This window comes from Pogona vitticeps, chromosome 4, assembly GCF_051106095.1.
Source record: "Pogona vitticeps strain Pit_001003342236 chromosome 4, PviZW2.1, whole genome shotgun sequence".
Taxonomy (NCBI): domain Eukaryota; kingdom Metazoa; phylum Chordata; class Lepidosauria; order Squamata; family Agamidae; genus Pogona; species Pogona vitticeps.
Genome location: NC_135786.1, coordinates 216,951,568 through 216,977,218, shown reverse-complemented (window position 1 = coordinate 216,977,218; position 25,651 = coordinate 216,951,568). Strand labels below are relative to the sequence as shown.

The following is a 25,651-nucleotide window of genomic DNA, read 5'->3' as shown; positions in this document are numbered from 1 at the left end:
CACTGAACTCATTATAATCATTTAAAATATACCTGACAACAAATAAGATTTTTCATACTGCATTAAACTTTGAAACCAGTATAAATCTTTTTAAGGCATTCTTTGAAAATCACATCCTTCAAACAGAAAACACTGGCAACAGCTTTCCAAAGTACATTGGTACCTCTCAAAACCAAAAAGGAACAATGCAGCTGAACAAAAAACAGTAACGACAGGTTACCCACCTGTAATTGTAGTTCTTTGAGTGGACCTCTATGATTCACACCCAGGGTGATCCGCGCCTGCGCGGAGTCTCATTGGAAAGTTCTAGAACTTCTGTGGTAGCAAAAACACATTAGAATAAGCCCCCCCCCTTGTATAAGTACCCTGGCGCCAGGACTTCCCTTTCAGTTGTGTCAACTGCTGCTAAATTAAGCAGAATGGAGTGAACAGTGGGGAGGACAGGCGGGATGTGTGAATCACAGAGGTCCACTCGAAGAACTACAATTACAGGTGGGTAACCTGTCGTTCTTCTTCATGGCCTCTGTGAATCACACCCTGGGTGACTAAAAAGCTCTCTTACCCGGAAGCAGGGTGTCACACCAAGGTAGAGGCTAGAACAGCATGTCCAAAGGCTACATCAGACTTTTGCTGGAGATCAAGTCTATAATGCTGAATGAAAGTGGACAGCTGTGCCCACGTGGCAGAGGCAAAGATGTGTGGAAAAGGTATGCAGTGTAGGAATGCCACAGAGGTCGCCATTGCTCTGGTGGAGTGAGGGCTAATCATCTTCGGGACTGGTTTGCGTGCCAGCTGATACGCAAAATGAATGGTTGAAGCGACCCATCTAGATATAGTTTGAGATGTCACCTGCCAATCTTTAGTAGGTGGTTGGTGACTTATGAAAAGTTACATGAAAAGTAAATAAGGGTAGTGGCAACGTAAGGCCACTAAATCACTAGCTTGGCAAGCTGAGGTGATGGCGATGAGGAAAACTGTTTTAAAGGTAAGTAGCCGTAAATCAGTTGACACTAACGGTTCGAAAGGAGCTTTAGTAAGTTGTTACAGTACTAGTGTTAGTGACCATTGTGGGGAAGGCGGGCGGGTATCTGTGTAGATGTGATACGGACCTGTAAGAAAACATTTCAATGTTAGATGCCAGAGAGTTAGGGGGCTGATAAGAAACTATGGCAGAGAGGTAAACTCTCAAGGAAAAGAGGGAAAGGCCGCTAGAGTTGAGATGAAGCAACAAACATAGAACAGTAACAAGTGATGGGTTGATAGAAGGCAATGAAGAAACTTCAGTGAAAGATTTGAACCTGTTCCATTTATATAGGTATAGCGTCTAGTGGAGGGCTTCTCTGATTGACAGAGAGCGTTCATTAGCAAGGGGGAATCCTCCACACTGCCAGGTGCAGAACTGGTAAGTCTGGGTGGAGTACTCTGGTGTTGTTCTGCGTGAGGACGTGTGGCAGGCGAGGGAGGTGGTGAATGTCTGATGAGAGATTTTGAAGGACTGGAAACCAGAGTTGTCTCGGCCACCAAGGGGCTATAACAATGGCATCAGTTTTGTCTTGTTGTAGGCAAACCACAACCTTGTGAAGAAGAGGGAACGGTGGAAAAAGGTAAGTGGGGTTCTTGGGCCATTGGCCGACGAATGCATCTCCTTGGGAGAATTTGCCAATGCCCGCTTGGGAGCAGTATTGTTTGCACTTCTGATTCACACGGGAGGCAAAGAGGTTGAGAGTTGGTTTGCCCCATCATTCACGTAGGCGAACTGATTGGTCTAACTCCCATTCATGAGCTTGAGAGTTTGTGCGGCTGAGTAGATCTGCCAAGTCATTGTCGTGGCCAGCAATGTGTAAAGCAGTGAGGCAGATATAATGTGCTAGACATGGCTCCCAGAGGACGACCGCTAAATAGAGGAGACTTGGAGAGTGGGTTTCACCTTTTTTCAGAATATAGTACATTGCCGTGATGTTGTCGGTGGCAATTTGTACCATCTTGCCAGTGAGGAGATTTCTGAACCACCAACGGTTCTAATTTGTTGATGTGAAGCAATTGCTCTCTGGAAGACCACTTGGCATGGATTCTGAGAGATTTGCAGTGAGCTCTCCAGCCTGTGAGGCTGGCGGCGGCGACCTGTATTTGTGGTCATGGTTGTCGGAACGGCCGCCCGATGGATAGGTTGGGAGGAAAATGCCACCACTGAAGTTGGGAGGTGAGTTCTGGGGTGACCCTTAAAAGAGTGTAAGAAGGGTCTCTGAGTGGGTCGAAGAGGGCAAGAAACCATGGCTGAAGAGATCTCATCTTGAGATGTACATGCTGCACTACTGAAGTCATAGATGCCATGGTGCCTAGTACACATTGCACAGTCAAGGTGGGTACCATAGCATGAGGGGTGAAAACATGAAGTAATGCGAAGATATTTTCTCTCTTGGCTGGAGGAAGAAAGCCGCGAGCTTGTGTGGAATCTATGCATGTGCCTATATAATGAATAATCTTTGTAGGTTTCAGATTTGATTTTTGTTCATTGACAACGAGACCGAGATCGCAACAGTGAAACTGATAGCCTTCTCAGGAGGGTAAGGGTGAAGTGAGTGTCTTGTTGGGCCTTGTGACAGGAATGACCTACGAGGAGCCAATGGAAATATGAGAATGTTTTGCTACCTGAGATAAGCAGCTACTGGTGCCATGCACTTGGTGGATACTCTTGGAGCTGTTGCAAGGCCAAAAGGAAGCCTTTTGAATTGGTAGGCTTGTGATCCTAGCTGAAATTGAAGGAATTTTCTGTGTGAAGGATGTATGGAAATATGGAAGTATGTGTCCTTGAGATCTATGACAGTGAACCAGTCGTTTTTGTGGAGTAAAGGGAGAACTGATTCAAGGGTAACCATGGAATTTTGTGATAATTATGTATTTGTTTAACTCTTGTAGGTCTAAGATAGGGCGAAGACCTCTGTCCTTTTTGTGTCTGGTGAAATAGCAAGAGAAAAACCCTTTGTTGTGTCGTGAGATGGCATCTTTGAGGAGTAAATTTCTCATTTCCTCTTGTAGGGTTGGAGATGGTGGAGTGATGATGTGTGTTGCCGGAGGGAGTTGGAAGAAATGGATACAGTAGCTGTCGCGGATGATGGACAGTACCCAGGCATATGTAGTGATGGATTCCCAGACAAGTAGGTGTTTCCAGAGGGCAGGATGGGTGGAGTGGTGTGCGATCCCGGTCATAGGAGCATCAAACGTGATGTTTGGGCTTGCCGACAGAATTAGTGTCCATGGACCAGGATCTAAATCAAGGATCATTGATATCAGAGCCTGAGTCTCAGTGATGTCGAAATGGAGGTTGTTGACGAGCTTGTAAAGCAATGGAGTATATAGACGCTGGAGATGCCAAGTGAGAGGAATGATTTCCCTCATCTGGATTAGCAGGAAAATATCGGGAGGCTGAAGCTGTAAAAGCCTCGCGTGTAGAAGGAAATTGCTTGATTGTCCTGGGTCTTTTAGGTGCCAGGTAGGGAGCAGGTTGGAGTTCATCTGGGTCACGGTGATATGGCCATTTCAACATTGATGGCTGTTGAGATCGACGCCCACCATGAGAAGTTATGGCCAAGCTGGATAGAGCAACTGGCTGATTGGCAGTTGCGGTTTGTCCGGTCGAGCACTTGTTGGGGCAAATGGCAACCTGGTGAGAGTCCTGATGTCTTTGAGGAGGTGGTGGTGGACGATCAGATGTAACCGAATAGGGTATGGTCTCGTTGTTGTTCAGAGTCGACCCTGTCAGGTGAAGCAACTATGAAAGGGTTGCTCAAAAGAACAGAGTGTTGAGGACTGGGAGGAGAAGATGATAATCAATCAACTCTGTCATCCCATTCTGGTGACTGGGAGCAGGGTTGATGAGAGGGGATTCCGTCATCATCAGAAGGCGAACCAATAGAGATTGATTCAGCGGTTTGTTGAGGCTGCTGAGAAATGACTGCAGCTTTAGATTTAAGCTGTTTAGGTCTTTTAGGCAGAGAAGGCTCTGGAACTGAAGAGACTTCGGTGGACATTTGATGTTTAGTGGAGGGCTTAGATATCAAGGATTTCGGTATAGAGTGCTTCGATTTATGGGTTTTTGACGTTTTAGACAAAGTGGACGGAGTGTCAGAGTGGGATGGTGTTGTCGATGGATGTTGTTTTGAGGCTTCAGAAAGACCCTTCTCCATTGCTTTGGTTTGTGAGGTGGCCTTACAAGGAGGCTGGGCCATTTTGGTTGGTTGAAGGGATTGTTCCCAAAGACAGAGTTTTAATCTGGATAAGCGAGAACAGAGGACTCTGCGCTTTAAGTTGTTACAATGCTGGCAGGAGGACGTCTGGTGTGCCAAGCAAAAAAGACACTTGGTGTGGCCATGGGAGAGTGGCATTTTGTTATCACAGATCATGCAGTGTTTAAACAGGCCCAAATGGGCCATGAATAGGAGAAAATAATTTGAGGAGAAAAAATGATGATTGGGGAGGGTGCTGCAGCTGGAGGCTGGGCGAAGTAGAAAAGAAAAAATCTCTGATGATAACGAATATGATCTAAAAGTCTAAAGGAAAAAAGACTGGTAATAGGAACGAATCAAGAATAAACTCTCTCTTTTACTCACAGAAGCAGAGGCTCTCAACATGGCAGTTGAAAGAAAACTGAAAGGGGAGCCTTGGTGCCAAGGTACTTATACGAGGGGGAGGGGCCTTATTCTAATGTGTTTTTTGCTACCGCAAAAGCTCTAGAATAATGGTCCCCAACCTTTTTGGGACTGCAGACCAGCTGAGCTTCTCAGGAAGGCTGGGCACCCTGTTCTTGGGCACATGCGCGAAGTAGTGGCGTGAGTGCTCCCCCACCCCTTCGCACAAGTGCAGGAGCGCCTGCACACGCACCCACCCATCCCTTCACTCGGGCGCATGTGTGAAGGGGTGAGGGAGCACTCACACTGGTGCTGGCATGCTTGCGCAAAGCAGCTGTGGGGAGGGGAGTGCATGCGGGGAGCGCGGGAGGTCTGTCTCAGGCCATGGACCGGTACCAGGCCACGGACTGGGGGTTGACGACCTCTGCTCTAGAACCTTCCGATGAGGCTCCACACAGGCACGGATCACCCTGGGTGTGATTCACAGAGGACACAGAGAAGAACCCATATTACTGTTTTTTGTAATATTTTCTTGGCATTAAGGCATGCAGTGTTTCCATTCACACATGCTTCATCTGCATTTATTATTGACTGTCTTCACAGGAGCACTGTATCGGATCGCTTAAGGTAAGCCCACAAATACCAGATTCTGCTGATAATCTTCCATGTACATGAATGGTGCTATCTGAAGTGGCAATGCATTTCTGCTTTAATAATGGAAATGGAATGTGTGTAATGTTTTGTGGAAAACTTAATGCTTATTTTGAGAAAAAAAAACAGAAATGTGTGTAGAAACACACATATTTGTGATTTGTTTCTTGTGGTGTCCACAGTTTAATTCGTATGGAGGACAGAATGGAATAATGAGGGAATATATGTAAAAGTAAGCTGGTCTATTTCCAATTAATGTTGCCTTTACATATGCAAAAAAAGTCATGCATATTCAAATGCACATTTTTATATTAGCTAAGAAAAGATGAAATATTAAAATTTTCTTTCTAATCTATTAAGAATGAAGTGATATAGTAAAAACACTGAGTGATTTTCCAATGTATTATTTTCAAATGGGAAAAAAGGACAAAATAAAACAGTAATGAAGGAAATAATAAATATATCCCATGATGCACATTTTTTAATTTCAGTATTTGTCCCTGGCCCTGTGAGTATGATACAGAAGTTAAGAGTACTGGACTAAGACCTAGGACAGCTGAGTTCAAATCCTTATTTGGTCATGAAACTCAGCTGTTGCAAGCCAGTGAAGAGGAGGAGGAAACTCGTGTATTTTGCCCTGAGCTCACTGGAGAAAAAGCAGAAAGAAGTTTTATAAATAAAAAAGTAAAAAAAAAATCTTATCGATCCTGACTAGAGATGGGTGTATTCGTATTAGTATATGAATGAGAATACCTCTGCACAAGTGGAGATAACAAGGGTCCGTGCCCACCAATGTGGTAATGCCACAGGGTCCACCCTCCCGACCTATCGCTCCGGAGATCACGATTGCCGAGCCACTCTTCAAACTGGCAGAGAAGCTTGACGTCCCGCCTCCTGCCAAGAGTGACTCGGCTATTGTGATCTCCAGAGCGACAGGACAGAAGCATAGACCCCGCAGCATTAATGGACCCCCAACTCTAATCCTGACTTAGCATTTCTCACAGTATGAAATCAGCGGGGCTTTAACCAGTCATACCTTCAATACTATTGATTTGAATAGATCTGCTCTGACCAAGTCCAGAAAAAAAGAACATGCATTCTTTTCTATATTAGCCTTCGTACATCAAAGCACTTTATTGCATAATCATTCCATCGGCTTACTAATAATAGCTCCATTTGCTTTTGGATGTCTTTTCCAGTTTTTGAAAGTCACTCACCAAATTGGTTTTTCCCCCTAGATCAGTACTAGTCTTCTTACCAAGGTGACTTTTAATAGCCCTTTTAAAAATACAGGAATCGTCATGGATCGTGTAATCACCTGTCATTTCAAGGATTTCTCTTTTTGGCAGATCAAAATCAGTAGTTCTCATCACAATTAAATAGCACTGCAGCAAGATTTGTTAGTCTCGGGAGATACTTAAAGCAAAGGCAGGAACAGACATTCCAAGAGACTTTGCTTCTTTAAGTTACAAAAAGCAACCTCTGTATATTCTGCTTTCATCAAGATGGAACATGCTATATTGCAGGGCCACTATTAATATTATAATTCAGAGTTTACACAGGTAATTTTCTGTGCTTTTCAGTGAAACCAGCTATTTACTTGAATGATTCATTAACGAAAGAAAAATAATTAATTCATTTAAAATGGTATTGGCAGGCATGGCTCATTTGTTTCCTTTTCCTTCTACCTTTTTTCCATTACTTACAAATGAGTTTGAGATTTCACTAACAACATTCATGGCTCTCTTGTTGCTGTTCTTAAGAATTTTGATTAAACTTTATGAATCATGACTATCAAACCAAGAGATAGTTCTGAAGGACACTGATATTATAAATATTTGTCATTGAAATAAGAAACTATCATTGCTTTTTCAGGTACAAACATAACACAGAATTTTATATACTGTACTCCATTCCTATTAGGAATCATTCAGAAAAGGCAAAAATGAGCTAGCCTGAAAGCTTTTTCCTGTTGCCTCATTATTTAATTGAATACTCCAATACAAGAAGATATACATATCCCAAAATCATTACTATATTTGTTAGAAGACAAATTTGCTCATCTGCATTATATCAAAACTACTGATTTTCAACAACAGCAAAAACTCAATTCCACCATTGGTTCACCTCTTCTGGTACAAAGAATCTAAACAAATTAGAAAAAGTAGCAAGTATATATCTGAAAATGGTGTCTGAAAAATGGTAGACCTCCGAACTGAAAGGATAAATCCAACTCACCCACTAGATAATCAGCTACTGTCAGTCATACCTTGGCTGCTACCAAACTGAAATTTACTACACTATATGTGATGTCACTCTTGAACACAAATCTGTAAAATTGCAGCTACTTTTGAATGTGAAAGCCCCACTGCTGCTGGGTATAACTTTGAGGGAATAACAGTACAACTATTTTGAATATTGAGCAGTTATTAAAAAATAATTGCATCATTTTGCTTTGGTTTGGATCTCATTGTCACATAGTGCATCGCGTTATATATTGTTCCTCTCTGGAGGACATGGAAAGAGACTCCTCAAAGAATGTGAGGACTGTGACACATTTGGTTGTTCTCTGAGCAACAAAAGCACCCTGTTGGCTGATCCTTCCATTTCAAAAGCACCACTGGATTGCTTGTGACACAAATAAAGAAGTTCTTCCTCTTCTTCCTCATTTCCATTCTTCAAGTTTTAAAATTTACATTGATAAGGTCTAAGCACTGCAGATTCAAGGATGTGATCTGCTTAATAAATGCAGAACTTTGGAACACTGCTCAGACACTTAGTTCTCTTCATCCCTAGCCTGCTTTCAGAAAATAGTTTCACCTCACCTTGATTGCTTTCATGAACAAAATCCATTGAAACAAACACTGTGGTTGAGGGGTTTTTTTAGACTACAATTAACTTTAATATGTATATGTATGTGATTGCAAATTATATTGCAAACTGCTTCAAGAACTTCAAAAGAGGTCTATAGACATTGTTACTGAAAAAAGCTCAGTAATAATATTAATTCTGTTTTCCTGCCAGAGAGCAAAGAGTAATATACCATTCAGACATATCAATAAACAAAAGACTTTTGTAATGAGAAGTAATCTACACAAGCCTTTAACACCCACTCTCCCCTTTCTTCCTCTTTTTCATGTGAAAGGAAGACTCTGAACATTTGCAGGAGGACCCCCTATCTGTGGGATCAGTATCCACAGATTCATTTATCTAATATCTGAAAAGATTAAATTTTACCAGGATTGGTCACAAGAGAGAGCCAGAGACAGTGCTATGCATAGTGTTTGCTATTTCCACATTTTTCAGCATCTGCAGGGGGAGACTTAGAATCAATTCTTTGCAGATACCATGGTCCAACTGTACTGTATTTGGATCAAATGCAATTTCTATTATTTCACAATACAGTGGTGCCTCGCTAGATGATTGCTTCGCATAACGACTAATTCGCTTTACGATGAGGTTTTCAGAGCAATCTTGCTCTTTGTATAACAATGTTTCCTATGGGCGATTTCTGCTTTACGATGTTAGGGACCTTGCCTCACAAGACGATTAAATTTTAGGACCGTTTTTCGCTTTACGGTGTTTTTGACAGCTTGGTCTTGCTTTGCTACACGGGTCTTTTAATGGTCGCTGTTTCGTTAGATGGCTGTCTTTGCTTGAAAAATGCGTTTCGCTTAACAATGTTTCCTATGGTGATTTTCGCTTGACGATGACAATCCGTTCCCATTGGAACGGATTATCAGGTTTTCAATGCATTTCAATGGGAAAACGCGTTTCGCAAGACGATGTTTTCGCTTAACAGCGATTTTCGTGGAACGAATTAACATCGTCTTGCGAGGCACCACTGTACAAATTCTGGAGGAGGTATATAAAGATGATCAAAATAATGCTTGTATAATCCTGCTGGACGTGAATCTGTACAAATGTTTCTTGCCAATGAAAAGTTATTAAATGGTGCCAACTTCATTCTAACCAATTTCATGCTTCAGAGAGGGCATGTTTCAGTATTCTGAAATTAATGCTTGATAGTTGGAATACAATGTTTTGTAAATTCTACAGAATATAGCATTTTCATGATGAGTGCTGGAGATTTTTTTACAGTATGTCTTACAAGGGATATGCCTTTAAAAAAAAAAACTCCCAACTCCCAGAATTCTTCAAGAATTCCCCAGGCAGAATTCTGGGAATTGCTGTCCACATACAGACACCTACAGAAACCTGTATTTCACTCACCTAGAACAGGCCTTATCTTCCAGGCTTTTTCAGGCCTGTTTCTGGGACAGAAAAGAAACTGTCCCAGTACTTCCTAAGAGGCCTAGGTTTTGTGGGAAGTTTAGTATTGCTGCCCATTAGGGCACCCATAAAAAACTACACCTCCCATGAAACAAGTAGGACTGAGACAGTCTGCAAAAAAGGGTTTTTCATTAGTGTCATCCAAACCAACCAATCATAGTCTAAAAGTCAAATTGTGTTCTATCTAAGTGAGACAGTAGTTGATAATAATAAACTCGGAACAACTAAGGTCCCATGGCAGGAAATCCTGACAGGAAAAGGGGTCCAAGATGGGTGAACCTTTCTAAAAAAGGAAATTCTAAAGGCTTTATTACAAATAATTCCAACAAGGAAAAAAAAGGGAAAGACCAAAAATAATATCAATGTGGCTTCACAAAAAGCTCAGAGAGGACCTGGAAACAAAAAATTAACACATATAGCAAATGGAAGGAAGGCCAAGCTATAAAGGAAGATTACAGACAAGTACCAAAGAATTGCAGGGATGGTGTTAAGGCAAAAGATGAGAATGAGCTGAGGTTAGCTAGAGATGCTAAAAGCAACAGAAAGGCTCTTCGGGTTCTTACATAACAGAAGACAGAGAAAAGAAACAGTGGCTCAGCTACTCAGTGGAGATGGGGAAATGATAGCAGTTAACAAAGAAAAGGCAAAATTGCTCAATACCAACTTCAGCTTTAATCTCTTACTAAAAGACAATCAATGCTCCTCCAGACAAATGTGACTTCCAAGGGAGGAGATAGACTTGTAGCTTGAGATTGATAAACAAATAGTCAAGGGGTACCTTACTATGAAATTCTATTTCAAAACACAGAAGTACTGGACAACATCAGCAATCATTATGTTAGACCGCACAGGGAAGCCACTGAAATCCACAAACACCAGCAGAGCTTCAACGAAAAAGAAAAAAGTCTAAAACTCAACAAAGCCTGGCTCCCAGCACTGAAAAATACAGCCTCCAAAAGGTCAATGAACTCTACCTAGCCACAAGGACCAGTGATCACTGCACGCAAAAGACCAGCTGACAAAACCCATCAATCACAGTGACAGATCATCTGTCCCTCTTATCACAATACACCTACAACAAAAAACACGCGGATCACCATAATCACCCACTCTCCTGAAAAAGACAAAAAGCTGATCCCACAGCTATAAATACTCAACTATCCCACAAACTGCACCAGAGCACAGATAGAGTTCTGACTCCTGTCCTCTAAAGATGCCGGCCACAGAGACAGTTGAAACGTTAGGAAGAAAAATATCAAGAACACGGCCAGACAGCCCAATAAACCTACTACAACCATCGCATCCTGGCTGTGAAAGTCTTAAAAAATACAGTACAGTGGTGCCTCCACTTACTATCATAATCCATTCCAGAAGATGGATGTAATTCAAAATGGTCATAAGTTAAAGCACCATTTCCCATAGGAATGCATTGAAATGCAATGAAACCATTCCAGCTGAAGAAAAAAATCACCCCAAAAAATCACAGCAAGACTAATTGAAAACGCGATTAATACTTTGAAAGAAAGGAACAAAATTTTAAAAGATATGGAAAAACTTGAGGACTAGTCTGAAAACAACAGAATTAAATTAAGATAGGGACACAGGGAAAACAAACCAAATGCACAGTTACATGATTGGGGATACCTGGCTCAGTAATACTACAAGTGAGGAGGATCTTGGAATAGTTGTAGATCACAAGCTGAATATGAGCCAACAGTGTGATGTGGCTGCAAAAAGAGGCAAATTCTATTTCAGGATGCATTAACAGAAGTACATATTTTTCTTGCTCCATAAGACACACCTGACCATAAGACGCACCTAATTTTTAGAGGCGGAAAACAGGAAAAAATTATCTGAACAAGTACAGTACAAGGAATTGTTCCCGCGAACAGCACCAGAAGTAAAACTCCACCCCGTTTTAGAGAATGGTACACTCTGTCTTCGCACACATGCCTACAACTGCTAAGGCATCAGCAGTAGGGAGCCACTAGCCCCCTTATTGCCCCAGCCAGCTCACCATCTCTATGGGACTCGTCAGTTGACTGCTTGTGGTCCAGAAGCACTCCTAGGCCCTGCCCCAGAAGTGGAGGAGAAGGGCAGCATGGTGGCGATGGTAGCGGTGGGGCTCAGCGTGGTGCTGAATGAAGCAATATTGGCGGCAGGCATGAGAGGGTGAAGCTGGAAGCATGGGTGTGGAGCTCGTCTCTTTCCCTGCAAAGTCGGGCTTTTGTTGCCGGTGGTGGGAAGCCAAAGAAGATTCCTAGAGCCACCTGCTGGGTTTGTTTGGGGTCGGGAGGGTTAAAAAGACTGGGGGGGAGGGAGGAGGAGGAGGTTGGAGAAAGAAGATGCTGCTCTTCGTGGAGATGAGTAAGTTGTGCCACGTGACTCTCTCAGGCAGTGCATCCCTGGTAGCCCTCCTGTCAGGTGGGGGGGAGGGAGGACAGGATTGACACAGCAAATATCTGCCTCATCGCCCGCGTGGAAAGGAAGCTTGCATTCGAGGCTCCATCGGGGGTGAAGGGGCGTGCGCGTGGAGGGGCGGGGGTAATCAGGCGGCGGTGGCCCAGCAGTCGCGGATGCAGTTGCAAAGGGAAGAAAAGGTAGCTGGCTAAAGACTGGCAGTGGTGGGGAGGAGTACAGAACCCAGCCGCATATGATGGCGGCATGGGCTCTAGGGGGTCTGTTAATGTCCACAAATTCCATCATTTTTACAGTCAATTTTTGCATCACCCTTCGAATGTCCTTAATAAAAAAAAAATCTGTGATATTTATTAAATAACAGATTATGCCTCACTCCTAAACACAGTGGCTGAAATCATGTTACACAGTTACACAGACATAGAAGTGAATTAATGTAAATTCAAAAATCTCCATAGACATTATTTTCTGGACTCGGTGATTGCATCATTCTGTCACAGATATGTAATGCATATTAGTGTACAAAAATATTTATTTTCCTACATGTTGTTTTAATAGATTGAAAACTACTTTATTCCATTTGTAAGTATGGAGAAAATAACTCTGCTCCCTGGGACTCAGATGTAACTATAAAAGTCAGACAAATTTAATAACCACAGAATTGTTCCACAAATCATATCACCACTGCCATTACACACTGTATGCAGGAAGATTTTTTTAAAAACATCCTTGTTTTGCAGGATAGATGCATTATAGATGGGTAAACAGGAAAAAAAGACAAATATATCCTGGGTGGATTTTTCCACTTGTTTTCTTTTAGTTCCTTGCTCTGTCGAATGATTACAGGTTAGAACAATACGTTTTTCATTGTTGCAAACATTTTCAATTCATGGCAAACAATTTTTAGAGAGGTATTTATATTTTAGATATTGTGTTCAAACTCATAAACAATTCTGAAAGAAAGACATGAATGAAAGTCACAGCCTGTTAAAGTTTGTTGTCAGTGCCTTATAGCAATATTAATACAGATCCCAATAACATGCAAAATGATGGTCTCAAAATCATATCTGTCACAGTCATTTTCTGTTTCTAGTTTTAAATTTAATGTCACCTCTGCTAAGAAAGTGTGGAGGGACAGTTTTATCTTTTCTTTCCCTGCCCTTGAAGAAAAAAGAAAGTCCCTGCTGGCACATTTATCATCCAATACAGGACTGGGTGGTGCATCAATTAAGTCTTCTGTCTGAGACCAGGCCTGGGAAGAAGATTTGGGACAATCTGTTTACCCCGTTATATTTTGTTGTGATTGCCCTCGAGCATAAAAAGCAAGAATAACAAACAGTGAAGTTATTACCCGTTACTAGACGAACAGTGGTTTAAAAAAGAATGCAGTTTCTGGTTCACAGAGTTCTGTCAAGCTGCTGCCTGAAGTAGTTTTTAATTCAATAGCCTGCATACTCTTTTAGCAGCACCAGTTCATCCATTAAAAGATACCATCTTACCTAATGTCACAGTCTGTAAATGATGGTCTACTCTCAAAGTGTATTTCACTGCTCTAGGCCTCGGTTTTTCCATCTAAAGGAACAGCAGCACATATCAACTGTGGAGTGCATTTTCTTCCTCTTTATATTATGGATAGAGACTATTCTTTTTTAACATACCATTTCCTGCTATAATCAGGCCAGCATACTGTATGTATTTTATAAAGCATTTTTCATACAATGTTTGCTATACCTATTAAGGATGTAAAACATAATAATAATAATTCTAAAAAAAATTACTATGCAGCTTGTTCTTAATATTGAAAAAGACTCAGACATTCAGGGCAGATTAAATTATTTATTGTAATGTATGGATTTTCTACATTTTTAAACATTTTTAAGTGTTAACAAATTATGATCCTTTCCCCCACCCCCACCCCAGCATGTGTCAAAAAGTCGAGAACTTAGCCATCTTAGATCTGAATGCTCAAGGTCAACTTGCTTGTAAATCATGCCATGATATGCTATATTTAAGCACAATGATGAATATAGTTATGGAATATGAATGGAGATTTTAATTACAGCTAAACAGTTCCAAAGCACAAATCACTCAAAATTATGTAGTTACATAGTTTTGTTACTATTGCAATCAATGGGATTCCTGGTATTTCATTAGTCACCTTCTAGATCCAGGAAATTCTTTGATTCTTTTTGAAATAAATCCACATCTGAAGTTCCTCTGTCTTTTTTTTTACAATTGCTTATGTTAAAAGTCCATGATTCTCTGCCACACAACTGAACCAGACATAACATACCTTGCAATGTGTATTCTCAAAGTGAATTTTAAGTTTTTGTTGCATATTGCATATTCATCTAAAAAGATGCTGCTTTGTCTGGACCGTGTGTTTTGTAATGGTTTTTGATGCATCTCGAGATTTGTAGTGATGAAGGGGGCTTATGCAATTATTCCTTAACTAATTCCAGCATGGCTGGTATAAAGGTCAGGCTAAATGGTGGTGTTTTGTCTTGGTTTAGGTCATCAAATACTAAGCCTTGCTTAGGAGGCGGTGGTTCCTCGATGTCTAGTTGTAAAGATTTCGCCATCCTCATTACAAGTTGTGAATAAGAAGAAAAATCCTCTGATGGAGAGGGTGGGTGATTCTTCACATCTGAGAAAGGGGTAGGAAGGTTAGAAGGTGATTCGCAGGAAGCATCAGAGGCTGAATCTTGGATCGATGAGGAGGAGTCAGAAGATGGGGATTGGCGTGGAGGTTTCGATGTCGATGTCTGCAATGCAGGAGGCAGTTGCTGTGTTGGAGGCAAGTGTGATACAGGACGCCTGTCAACATCAGTAGGAGTAGGTCCCTTATAAGCAGCAGTAACTTGAAGAGATGTGTGTTGTCGAGGTTGTTTTATAGAGTGCTTAGCACATTTTGGTTGAGGTTGCTGATGTTCCGTTGGAGGAAGAGTACGTTTAAGAACTGATTTAGGAGGGATCGGTGTGTGGCAAGTCAATGTCGGGCATAAAGAAGAGCAGTGTCGGAGTTGTGATGGTGAAGGTGACACTGAGGGTGAATATCAAGATGGATAAGCATATCCCAGTCTCTTGGGCTCGTCGTAGTAGATATGCTCAGATAGGTCTTCAGGGTAATAAGGATCATATTGATGGTATGGATCCTTATGTTCCTCCCTGGTCTGGTATCGGGGTGGCTCAGGATAATAATAGAATTCCCCATGTGGAGAGTCATATCGGACTGGCGACAGGTGTCGTCTCTTCGCTCAGTGTTTCCGAGGAGATTGATGAGATGATTCTGAGCCAGAGACCTGAATAGGCATTACCCACGCTGATAAAAGAAGAGCTTGAATGGGCCAAGGCCAGGCTGTAATGAACTTCAGCCGAAGATAGGCCTATGCTCGGCAAAAGGCGAGCGATCGAAGCTGAAGCCTGAACCAGAGTTAAAGTTGGGTCATCCTTGTCTGAGACTGAACCCGGGGCATCTCTAGATTACTCTTCCAATATTGGTGCTGGAAGCACCGATTGGGGTGGGTCTATTTGTGTCGGTTTTGTAGGCTTCTTGGTATTCTTTGGTTTAGTTGTATCCTTCTTCTTTTTTGAAGAGTCATCACAGCAGGCTGGAGCCTTCAACGTCGATGCTGAGCCTGATTTCGATGCTGACTTTGACTGATCCTTCGGACAAGGTGAAGAAGTTGTCAGGCTGGAAATTGGTCAAGGAGTTTCCTGATGCTCTGGGCGAGGATTAGGAGATCCCGCAGAGTCCATAGAGGCTGGATTAAGTGATTTCTCCCAAAGGTAAGAACAGAGTCTCTGGAGTCGCAGTTTAATCTCAGGTTTTGTGAGCTTTTTACACTCAGTGCAAGAGTGTGTTTGGTGCTGCTCTCCGAGACAGAAGAGCCAACGGTTGTGACCGTCAGTGAGTGGGATCTTATTTGTGCAGAGGATGCACCGCTTGAAAGGCCCGGGGGAAGCCATAAAAGACCAGGGGGAAGGGGGGGAAAGGTGGTAGTGGGGGGAATTGAAAACCACGGGGAGAAGAAAATATGGGTGGAATTGATTCAAAAAGGAAATGGATAAACTCACAGGGGAAACATCCAAATAACGGTGATGATCGAGAAGAGAAAACAAAGTAATGATCTCAAGAATTGTTCAATCATTCTAGGTCTCCAAAATAGGTCAAACTGAAGTGGTGGCTAAAAGGAACTGAGGGAACTTCTGGCAGGTGGAGCATGCACTCCACAGGGGAGTGTCCACAGGGGAATGTCCCACTAATCACATGTCTTTAAGCTCTAGAAACGTCCGAGAGGTCCTGTGTGCATTCACAGAGGCCATTTGGTTTGTGTTTTGTGCATACACTAAAATGTGTCCAGTTTCCCTTTCTCTTTCCAGATCCTATATCCCCTGTAAAAATGCTTGGGGGGGTAGAGATACTCTGGAACAGTAATGCCTTTTTATTTGAGGCTGCATCCAGAAGCAAACATCTACAGAAATCTTTCTGCATGTATAGAAACATGCTAGTGAAAAAGAGTTTGAGTTGTGCTGTCCTCTGAAGATGCCGGCCACAAAGACTGGCGAAACGTTAGGAAGAACAACCTTCAGAACGTGGCCAAAGAGCCCGAAAAACCCACAACAACCAGTTTGAGTTGTGTTTACATATTTGTTTTCATGACAGGCAATGACATTAAATTTATGAAATAAAGTAAAATTTGCCAGCAGTGGATTCTGGTTCCATCACTTATAATTAGAAATTCTTGCAACTAACCCAAACAGCCTGAAATAATCAATTCTATTTGAAACATAACAATATAAGAAAGACTAAAATTATCCCTCTTATTTGAAATTCAACTTTTAAAATACTGCTTGTAAGATTGTGCCATGTATAGAAGTGCCTTGTCATATGTGGTGATATAAAATGGTGTGCAAATTATATAGGGCTTATCTACACTGGCTCAATATGGAGAAGCGCCTTTTGTTGTTGGGTAGACTTGCAATTTGCCATTTGATGCAATCTCCACATCCAAATGGCATATCAGAGTTCAAACCATCCTATTTGATCTGTCTCCTTCCAATATAATGCAGTGGTTTAGTAAGCAAGCCACTTCAATAATATCATAAATTCAAACTAGAAGGAGCCTTGACTGCTGGGAAATCTCATTTTTGATCCCTTTGCAGTGATCACATATGCTAGAAAAGGACAAAACAGAGAGATGTTATCTGTACCAAAAAGTGCAAGTCCATGCCAGGGGCTCAGAAAGGTGCAGGTCAAACCATTCTAGGGACATTTTAGTTCATTCTAGTGATTATGTTGTGTGATTGCCAGAAAAAAACAACCTGTCACCACATTCGATAGGACCCTATGTTGTAAAATTAAAATAAGTAAATGTGTTAAATGCCTTTTTCACTAACCCAAGTCAATGTGGAAAATGATCTACTTTGATTTTCTTTTGTTCTATATCTGCATTTTCTTCATGTCCTTATTTTGTATTGAGTTATATCTAAGAGCTTTGTTCTTGTTTTTCCTGCTTGGAAATCTGGACATATTTTGGCATGAACCTTTCTCAATGTACACACTTAACGGATTTTTCATAATGTTTGCCTTTTCATGATTTTTTTCTACGAAAGTCGTTTCTGTGCCATTTTTGAGCATGTACTTTTTTCCTAACATACAGTAATTTACATGCATTTGGAAAAGAAAAAAGAATTTGACACTTTCTATTTCTTCCTAATGATCGTAAATCAAAATACATGCATACGTTCAGAACCGCACATATCACATATTTCAGTCATGTGAAAAACGAAGTACACCCTCTTTGAATTTTCTGGCTTTACATATTAGGACATAATAAAAATCATCTGGTCCTTAGCAGGTCTGAAAATTAAGCAAATAAAACCTCAGATTAAGAACAACACATGACATATTACACCATGTTATGATTTTTTTTTTAACAAAGATAAAGCCAAAATGAGGAAGCCATGTGTGGAAAACTAACTATATCCTTACTGCTTTCATAGGAATTAAGAGGCTAAGCAGCAGCCAGTTGCTGCTAACCAAATGCCTTTGAGTAACTGTTCATCAGCAAGTGTGACCACCTCTCTAAAAGTCAGAGTTTCAGCAGTTGCTTGGTCTGGAGCATTCAGGTGTGTGTTAACAGACTGCCAAGGAGGAAACACAGCAACAATGATTGAAGAAAAGCAATTGTTGCTGCCCATCAATTTGGGAAGGCTTATAAGGCCATTTCCAAACAATTTAAAATCCATTATTTGTGAGGAAGATTGTTCACACATGGAAAACATTCAAGACAGTTGCCAATCTTCCCAACAGTGGATGTCCAAGTAAATTCACCCCAAGATCAGACCATGTAATGCTCAGAGAAATTGCAAAAAAGACCCAGACTCTACAGGCCTCAGTTAGCATGTTAAATGTTAAAGCTCATGATAGTACAATTTAAAAAAAGACTGAGCAAGTGTTGTTCGTTTGGAAGGGTTGCCAAGAGAAAGCTTCTTCTCTCTAAAAAAATGGCAACGCAGCTTAGGTTTGTGAAGTTGCATTTGGACAAACCACAATAACTTCTGGAACAATGTACTTTGGATAGATGAGACCAAAACTGCAGATGTCTGGCCATAATGCAAAGTGCCACATTTGGTGAAAGCCAAACACAAGCATATCACCACAAACACCTCTTATAGACTGTCAAGCACGGCGGTGGATGGGTGATGATTTGGGCTTGTTTTGCACCCACAGGACCTGGGCACTGTGCAGTTATTGAGTCATCCATGAACTGCTCTGTATACCAAAGTATTCTAGAGTCAGATGTGAGGGCATCTGTTTGACAACTAAAGCTTGGCTGAAATTGAGTCATGCAACAGAACAATGATCCCAAGCACACCAATAAACCTATAACAGAATGGCTGAAAAATAAAAGAATCAAGGTATTGCAATGGCCCAGTCAAAATCCAGACCTCAGCCCAACTGAAATGCTGTGGCAAAACCTTAAGAGAGCTCTACATAAACAAATGCCTGCAAGTCTCTATGAACTGAAGCAACACTGTAAAGGAGAGTGAGCCACAATTCCTCTACAATGATGTGAGAGACTGAAAAAGTCATACAGAAAACAATTACTTCCAGTTATTGCTGCTAAAGGTGGTTCCACAAGCTGCTGAATCGTAAACTGTATTTAGTTTTTCATACATGGCTTCTCCATTTTGGCTTAATTTTATCATGACATGGTGTAATATGTTGTGTTGCTGTACATCTGTGGTTGTATTTGCCTAATTTTCAGACCTGCTAAGGACCAGACCATTTTTATTATGTCCTGATACATAAAAACATAGAATTCAATTAGGGTGTACTTTCTTTTTCACACGAATGTAGACAATTTTAACAAAAATATTTAATGATATTTTTTCATCTCTACTCTACTAGTTTCTTAACATTCCAAGATGTTGATACATCTGCATCTCGGATGTATCAATGTATATAAGTGCAATCAATCAATCAATCAATCAATCAATCAATCTGAGCTCACTATAAAAGAGTCCTCAATCATAACTGTTTAAAATGTCCTAACAAAACAAACCCAATAGAAAACACTGCCATTCACTGTTAAAAGCCCATATCCCAAAATTTATATAAAAGTTTAAAATTAAAGATACAATTTTCTCTATTGTAGAGGCAAAAATCTACCACAAATGTTTGCGCAAGTGGACTAATCACATTTTCACCCTGAGATTCATTGGAAGATTCTAAAAAGGAACTTGTTGTTGTTTAGTAATTAAGTCATGTCCGACTCTTTGTGACACCATGGACCAGAGCACTCCAGGCCCTCCTGTCTTCCATTGCATCCCAGAGTTTGGTCAAATAAAAAGGAACTACATTGTTCAAATTAAAAAACTATTTGCCTTTTTGAAAACGATGGTTCTGCTAGCACTTGGAGGTTTTTAAAATATCTTCCATTTGTTTTTGGATAGCTCAGGGCAAGGAGATAGTGAAGTATAGAATATTAATTTCCTTAAATATTACATAAAAACATTAGAGTAGAAAATTAGAAAAATCAAAGTAATTGATGTGTGAATATTTCTAACTAACTGAACACTACTGTTAAAATAAGTCATAGTTATTATTCCAACACTTGCATATATATGAAGATAAAGGGCCTAAAGTTGAATCAATTCCACTACTCAGCTAAAAATGTACTTCTCAGCTAAAATGTACTTCTCTGTTGTCTTCCTCAAGCTCTTCTGATAGAGAAAACATTACATAGAATTACTGATATATGTAGTATGCAATGCACAATAACAAAAATAATTTCTGAGAGACCACTGTTTTTTTGTTATTTTTGTAAATGGAGAGGCTTATGTGTAAATAGCAAACTCCTTTGCCTGAAATGTATTGTTTCCATTTTTTAGTCTGTTACTTCATAATATCTACCTCTCTCTGTCTGGGGAGCTGCGGTCATCCATTATTCGATGTCTATCCATTCGGTTCATGGTATTGTAATGAGCAGGAGTAGATCGGGTCCCTCGAGACCCCTGTTCCACATTCCTACTGAAGAAACAAAATCATCAATGTCATAGAGGGGGAAATAACCAATTCCCTTATGTAAATCTCCAATATAAACCTTGTTAAGGAAGATGTTAGTTGTAACCTTTAACATCCTTGCCTCTGACACAATATGTTCAGAGCAGCTATATTTCCCCACTTTTTCATTCATGGTATCGTATGTAAAAGCTGACATGTGATTCATGGTCTAAAAAGTTGCACAAACTGCAAACAAAACATATAAAAGAAGCTTCAAGGGTTTCTGGCTGTGGAGGAAATTTTGGGAAAACTAGACTCAGACTTGAAGCATTAGTATGGAAGGGTGAAATATCTGTGTCCTGATTATTTATATACCCTTCTGTCATGAACCAAAATCACCTCACTGTTATATGCAACACAACTCACACATTCATCTTATGTGTTTTTATCTTTTAAAGAAAGTATACAACATTTAACTCTTCATATTAACATGGCTTTCTATAGCAAAGTTGGGTGGCTGACTGTCTATATATTGATGGAAAACCACAAACTTTGAAATTAAATTCTCTTTCTCCCAGTTTTCTTCACTGTCCAGCTTCCACACTCACAACATAGTAACTAGAAATACAATAGTGTGAAAGAACTTGGCCTTGGCTCCATTAACACATCTTTACACTTCAGTTACATCTTTTCTAATTCTTTCATTGCTGCCCTTCAGAGTCTCAGTCTCCTTGTGATTTTTAGGCTGCACTTTCCATTTGGATTCCTGATTACGCTGAACTATGCCAAATCTTTCATTATTTCAATTTCTTCATTGTCAACATTAAAGCCATATAGTTCTTACATAGTCATGATTTTTCCCTTTTTAATGATCAGTCGCAATCCTAGCCCATTCTTCTTTCACTTTCACTGAAAGTCATTTCAAATCATTGCTGCTTTCCATCAGTAAGATGGTGTCATATGCGTATGTTTCTACCTCCAATTTTTACTTTTCCCTCTTCTGAATCTAGTCCAGCTAGATTCAGTCAGGAAGATAAAATGCACCCTTGTCTGTCATCTTTGCCTATACGAGACCATTTTGTCTCTATATTCTGTCCTAACAGTAACTTCTTGTCCATAATACAGGTTACACAGTGGAACAATTAAGTACTTAGGCACACCCATTCCTTTCAGACCAATCCATAGTTTCTCATGACCCATACAGTCAAAACTTTGCTGTAGTCTATAAATCATAGACTGATCTTCTGAAATTCTCTGATGTGCTCCAACAGTCAGTAGATATTTGCAATATTATCTCAAGTGACTCCTCATTTTCAGAATCCAGCTTGAATATTAGATATTTCTTATTCCGTGTAAGGTAAAAGCTTTTGTTGCAATGCTTTGAATATCACTTTGCTTGCATGGTAAATTAGAGCAATGTCCCCATAGTTACTGCACTCCCTGACATCTCCTTTCATGGGGACTGAAATATATATTGAATATTGCTATTATGTGGACCATGGTTTTGTTTTCAGCATTTGTTGGCATATTCTTGTTAGGATTCTGACAGATTCAGTCCCTGTGGCTTGAAATAGTTCTATCAGCATCCCATCTATCCCTGGTGATTTATTTCTTCCAAGTGTTTTCAGAGCAGCTTTTATCTAACTTTCTACAGCAACAGTTTCCTCATGATACAATTTCTCATCAAAGGAGGAATCATTTAATGAAGAAAAATGATTCTGTAGTAAAAGCTCTAATCCATGAAGGTCTATTGGATCAGCAAATAGTGTATAGAAGTGCAAGTAATGTTAAACGCCCTAGAGAAATCGTATGGCATTACCAGTTTTAAATAACAAGCTGTCTAGAACAGAGAACTCATGAGACTGAGGCTTAATTCTAAGAAATACTATGAAAAACACATTGCTTTACTAACTATATTTACTAACTTAAGCCTTACTGGTTTTAACTTAGATGATAAACAAAAGAGAGGCTTCTTTTTAGCATCAGTTGATGGAAACGTTGATAGTTTTATTTTGATTCTGAATGGAAAGGAATTAAGCTTAGGAAAAACCCTAAGCTGCCTCAGAGAGGAGTGCACAGACCAAAGGCATCATCCTAAATCAGTCTTGGAAGATAATGGCTCAAATTACCTAGTGGATAGAAAGGACAATAAAAGGACCCCACCTGGGAGCCAATCACCCTACTGCTGGAACTGTGGTGGGAAAGGCTATCAAATCAAAAAATGTCAGTCCCCCAAAGACTTTGCAGGCAAAAATAGCAAGGCCAGTTGTGAGATAAAAGATCACAGAAAATATGTGAAAACTGATTCTATGAGAAAGACAAAAGAGAAAGCCTGTCTGAATGGTTTTAAAGAGAGAGCTTGCACAACTTACAATCTTGAACAAAAATCAAATGATTGTATAATTGATCCTGGATGTGCCAGGCACTCCACATACATAAGAGAATTCTTTCTCAAACTAGAAGGGAATGCTGGTGGCACAGCCAATGATGACTCTAGAAGGAATTCGAACTGAGGTTTGATGCGAATTGTCCAATTAAATCATGTCAATATCTAAGTGATGCTGTATATCTTCCTGATTTGCAATGCAACAAGTACTTCAACCCTAGATGACAAAGATTTTTCTGTATATATTGAAAATGGAAACTGCATAGTAAAGAAAAATAGTGATGTGTATTTCGACCTCTTAAATCTAATGGTGTCAACAAACTGAATCTTTTAGACTATTAAACTAACACAGCACAAATCCAAAGGGACAATGACACCATCTGGAGCTCTGACACCATCACTTCGCACACAGAGATTCAAAGGCAATGCTCAAATTGGAGAAACACACTCGACAGATATCAAAGTAAAGCCACGTGGTGCAAATAGTGCAGCCAGATGCATAAGCTGTATCACAGAAAAAGGTTTTAGGCCCTCATTACAACTAAGAACTGAGAGGAAGAGCACCAGGTGCTGGATCTAATACATGGTGACCCATGTAGGCAATTTAATATACCATCACCGGGACACAATAAATATGTTTTTATATTTGTGGACAATTTTTCTAGCTACTGTGTCCTATCTACTGAAGGGAAGAGTGAGACAGATGAGATTCTAAAGATGTATGTGGCCATGGTGAGTAACAAGTTTGAAAGAAAACCCAAGCATTTCAGATGGACAATGGTGATGAGTACCTCTTGCACTACACACAAGCCTTTCTGGAAGAACAAAGTATTTTGCACAGGGCAAGTTTCAGACATACTCCTGAGCTGAATGGAACAATCAAAAGGAAAATGAGATCTCTTTTGGAGATAATAGTGGGCATGCTTGCAGATGCCAAGTTGCCTAAAAGCTTTTGGTATGAGGCAATCATGACTGCAACTTATATCCAGAACAGATTAACAACCAAAGACACCACAAAAACACCATTTAAATTATGGCATAGTAAAGTGCCAAGTATGGAATATAGTTGGAAGCCTAGCATATGCCTACATACCAAAACTGCAAAGGTACAAACTGGACTCTAGAACAGAACAGATTATTGTGCTTGGTTATGACCCTGGCATCAAAGGTTATAAAGTAATGAACCTGAAAATAGTGGGTGTCACAGTTGGTTCATATTTACTGAACCAAAACCAAAGGATCATTGAACTTGTGGAGACCTTAGGCATCCAAGATACTCACACTGTTGCAACACACATGGCAAGAGTTTTTCTGAAAGGCAGAGTAAAGTTCTACCAACAATAGCAACTACAGAAGAGCTATAGGAAAGCATTTGTACCTAACATCCACTACTACGGTGGTTCCCAACCTTGGTCCTCCAGATGTTCTTGGATTTCAACTCCCAGAAATCCTGGCCAGCAGAGGTAGTAGTGAAGGCTTCTGGGAATTGTAGTCCATGAACATCTGGAGGCCCAAGGTAGGGGAGCAATAGACCTGATATAGCTACTACTGTAGGGATACTGAGCAGAAATGTTAGTTCACCAATACAGGATGATTAGACAGCTGTCAAAACACAAATATCAAAGATATTTGAAAAGAACTACATGCTAAGACTGCTAGCAAGAAGAAACCCAAAACATATAGGACACACAAATGCAGCCTGCACAGAGGATAGCACAGACTATAAGTTCACCAGTGGGTTCCTGTTTATGTACGGCAGTGGTTCCCAAGCTTTTTTTCACTTGCATACCTCTTGGAAGCCCTTTTGTATAAATGTAACCCTTTATGTTAATGCAGTGGGGCTAGTCTTCAGGCTGCTTCCTTATTGCCTCTAGCAGTGTGCACAAGCATGCCAGCAAAGGGGCTAAAATCTGTAAGGAATTTTGTCCTGTACAAACTGCCACTGAAAGGAAAGGGTCACAAGCCCTCAGGTTAGTGGTGGAACAAGAACACATGCTGCCTTCGAACAAAAGCCAATTGGCTGGGATCTCATGTGGTGGATGGAGAGAAAGAAGATGTCAAAGGAGTTCTCACTGCTCAGAATATAAACAAATTACACTGATGATGTATATACCTTTTCCCACCATTATTCATTTTTTCCGAGTACCCCTAAATGTCCTGGTTTGTACCCCTGGAGGTACACATACCGCAGAGTGGGAATCACTGACGTATGGTGATTGAACTAAGATTTTATAGCTTTGTCTTCCACGGAATCAAAGTTCATTGCTGTAACGGGCACCTGCAGAAAACTGCTATGGCCAAATAAGCTGCTGTAAGAAATGAAGAGATGCCAGTGCAAATGATGGAAGGCAACCAGAGCTGCATTAAACTGCCACATAGTGAGAAAATGAATACATGCACAAAACACATTGGAGTCAGGTACCACCTGGTATGTGGCTGTGGCTGGGTTCATTAAAGATCTGAAGCAGTTCCTCCTTTTTGGCGGGGAATATCAACCAAGTCTCTTTTTGAACATTAACAGATTTATTTAGTTTAACATTAGGTAAGTCTACAACAACTTTTATTGGTTTAAAACAACTAAGATCTGGTAACTGTCCAAACTGTGAGGGTGATAACTCTGTCAGGAAATTCACAAGATTCATTGAGGGGCTGGCCCAAAATGTTCCCAATCAGTGGGCTTCCTCAGCGGAGCACTCCGGACCATGCATATTGTCCCACAACAAGTGTGTCTGGCCCAATCTCCCTCCGGTGGTGGGTGGCTGAAGG

At 40.6% G+C, this 25,651-nt stretch overlaps 1 protein-coding gene across 50 annotated transcripts in view; it reads right to left on the bottom strand.

Annotated features, from left to right (window-relative positions):
• Nucleotides 1–25,651, bottom strand: part of RIMS2 (regulating synaptic membrane exocytosis 2) — a 466,814-nt gene that overhangs the window by 138,916 nt on the left and 302,247 nt on the right. For 20 of the 50 annotated variants that reach the window (XM_078393641.1, XM_078393659.1, XM_078393634.1 and 17 more), the window contains one exon: nt 20,410–20,526. The exons of 18 other annotated variants lie outside the window; for them this stretch is intronic. In XM_078393641.1, coding sequence (XP_078249767.1) covers nt 20,410–20,526 — 117 coding nt within the window. The remainder of the gene's footprint in view (nt 1–20,409; nt 20,527–25,651) is intronic. 12 more of the 50 variants (XM_078393636.1, XM_072999205.2, XM_078393644.1 and 9 more) reach the window with 1 other exon arrangement.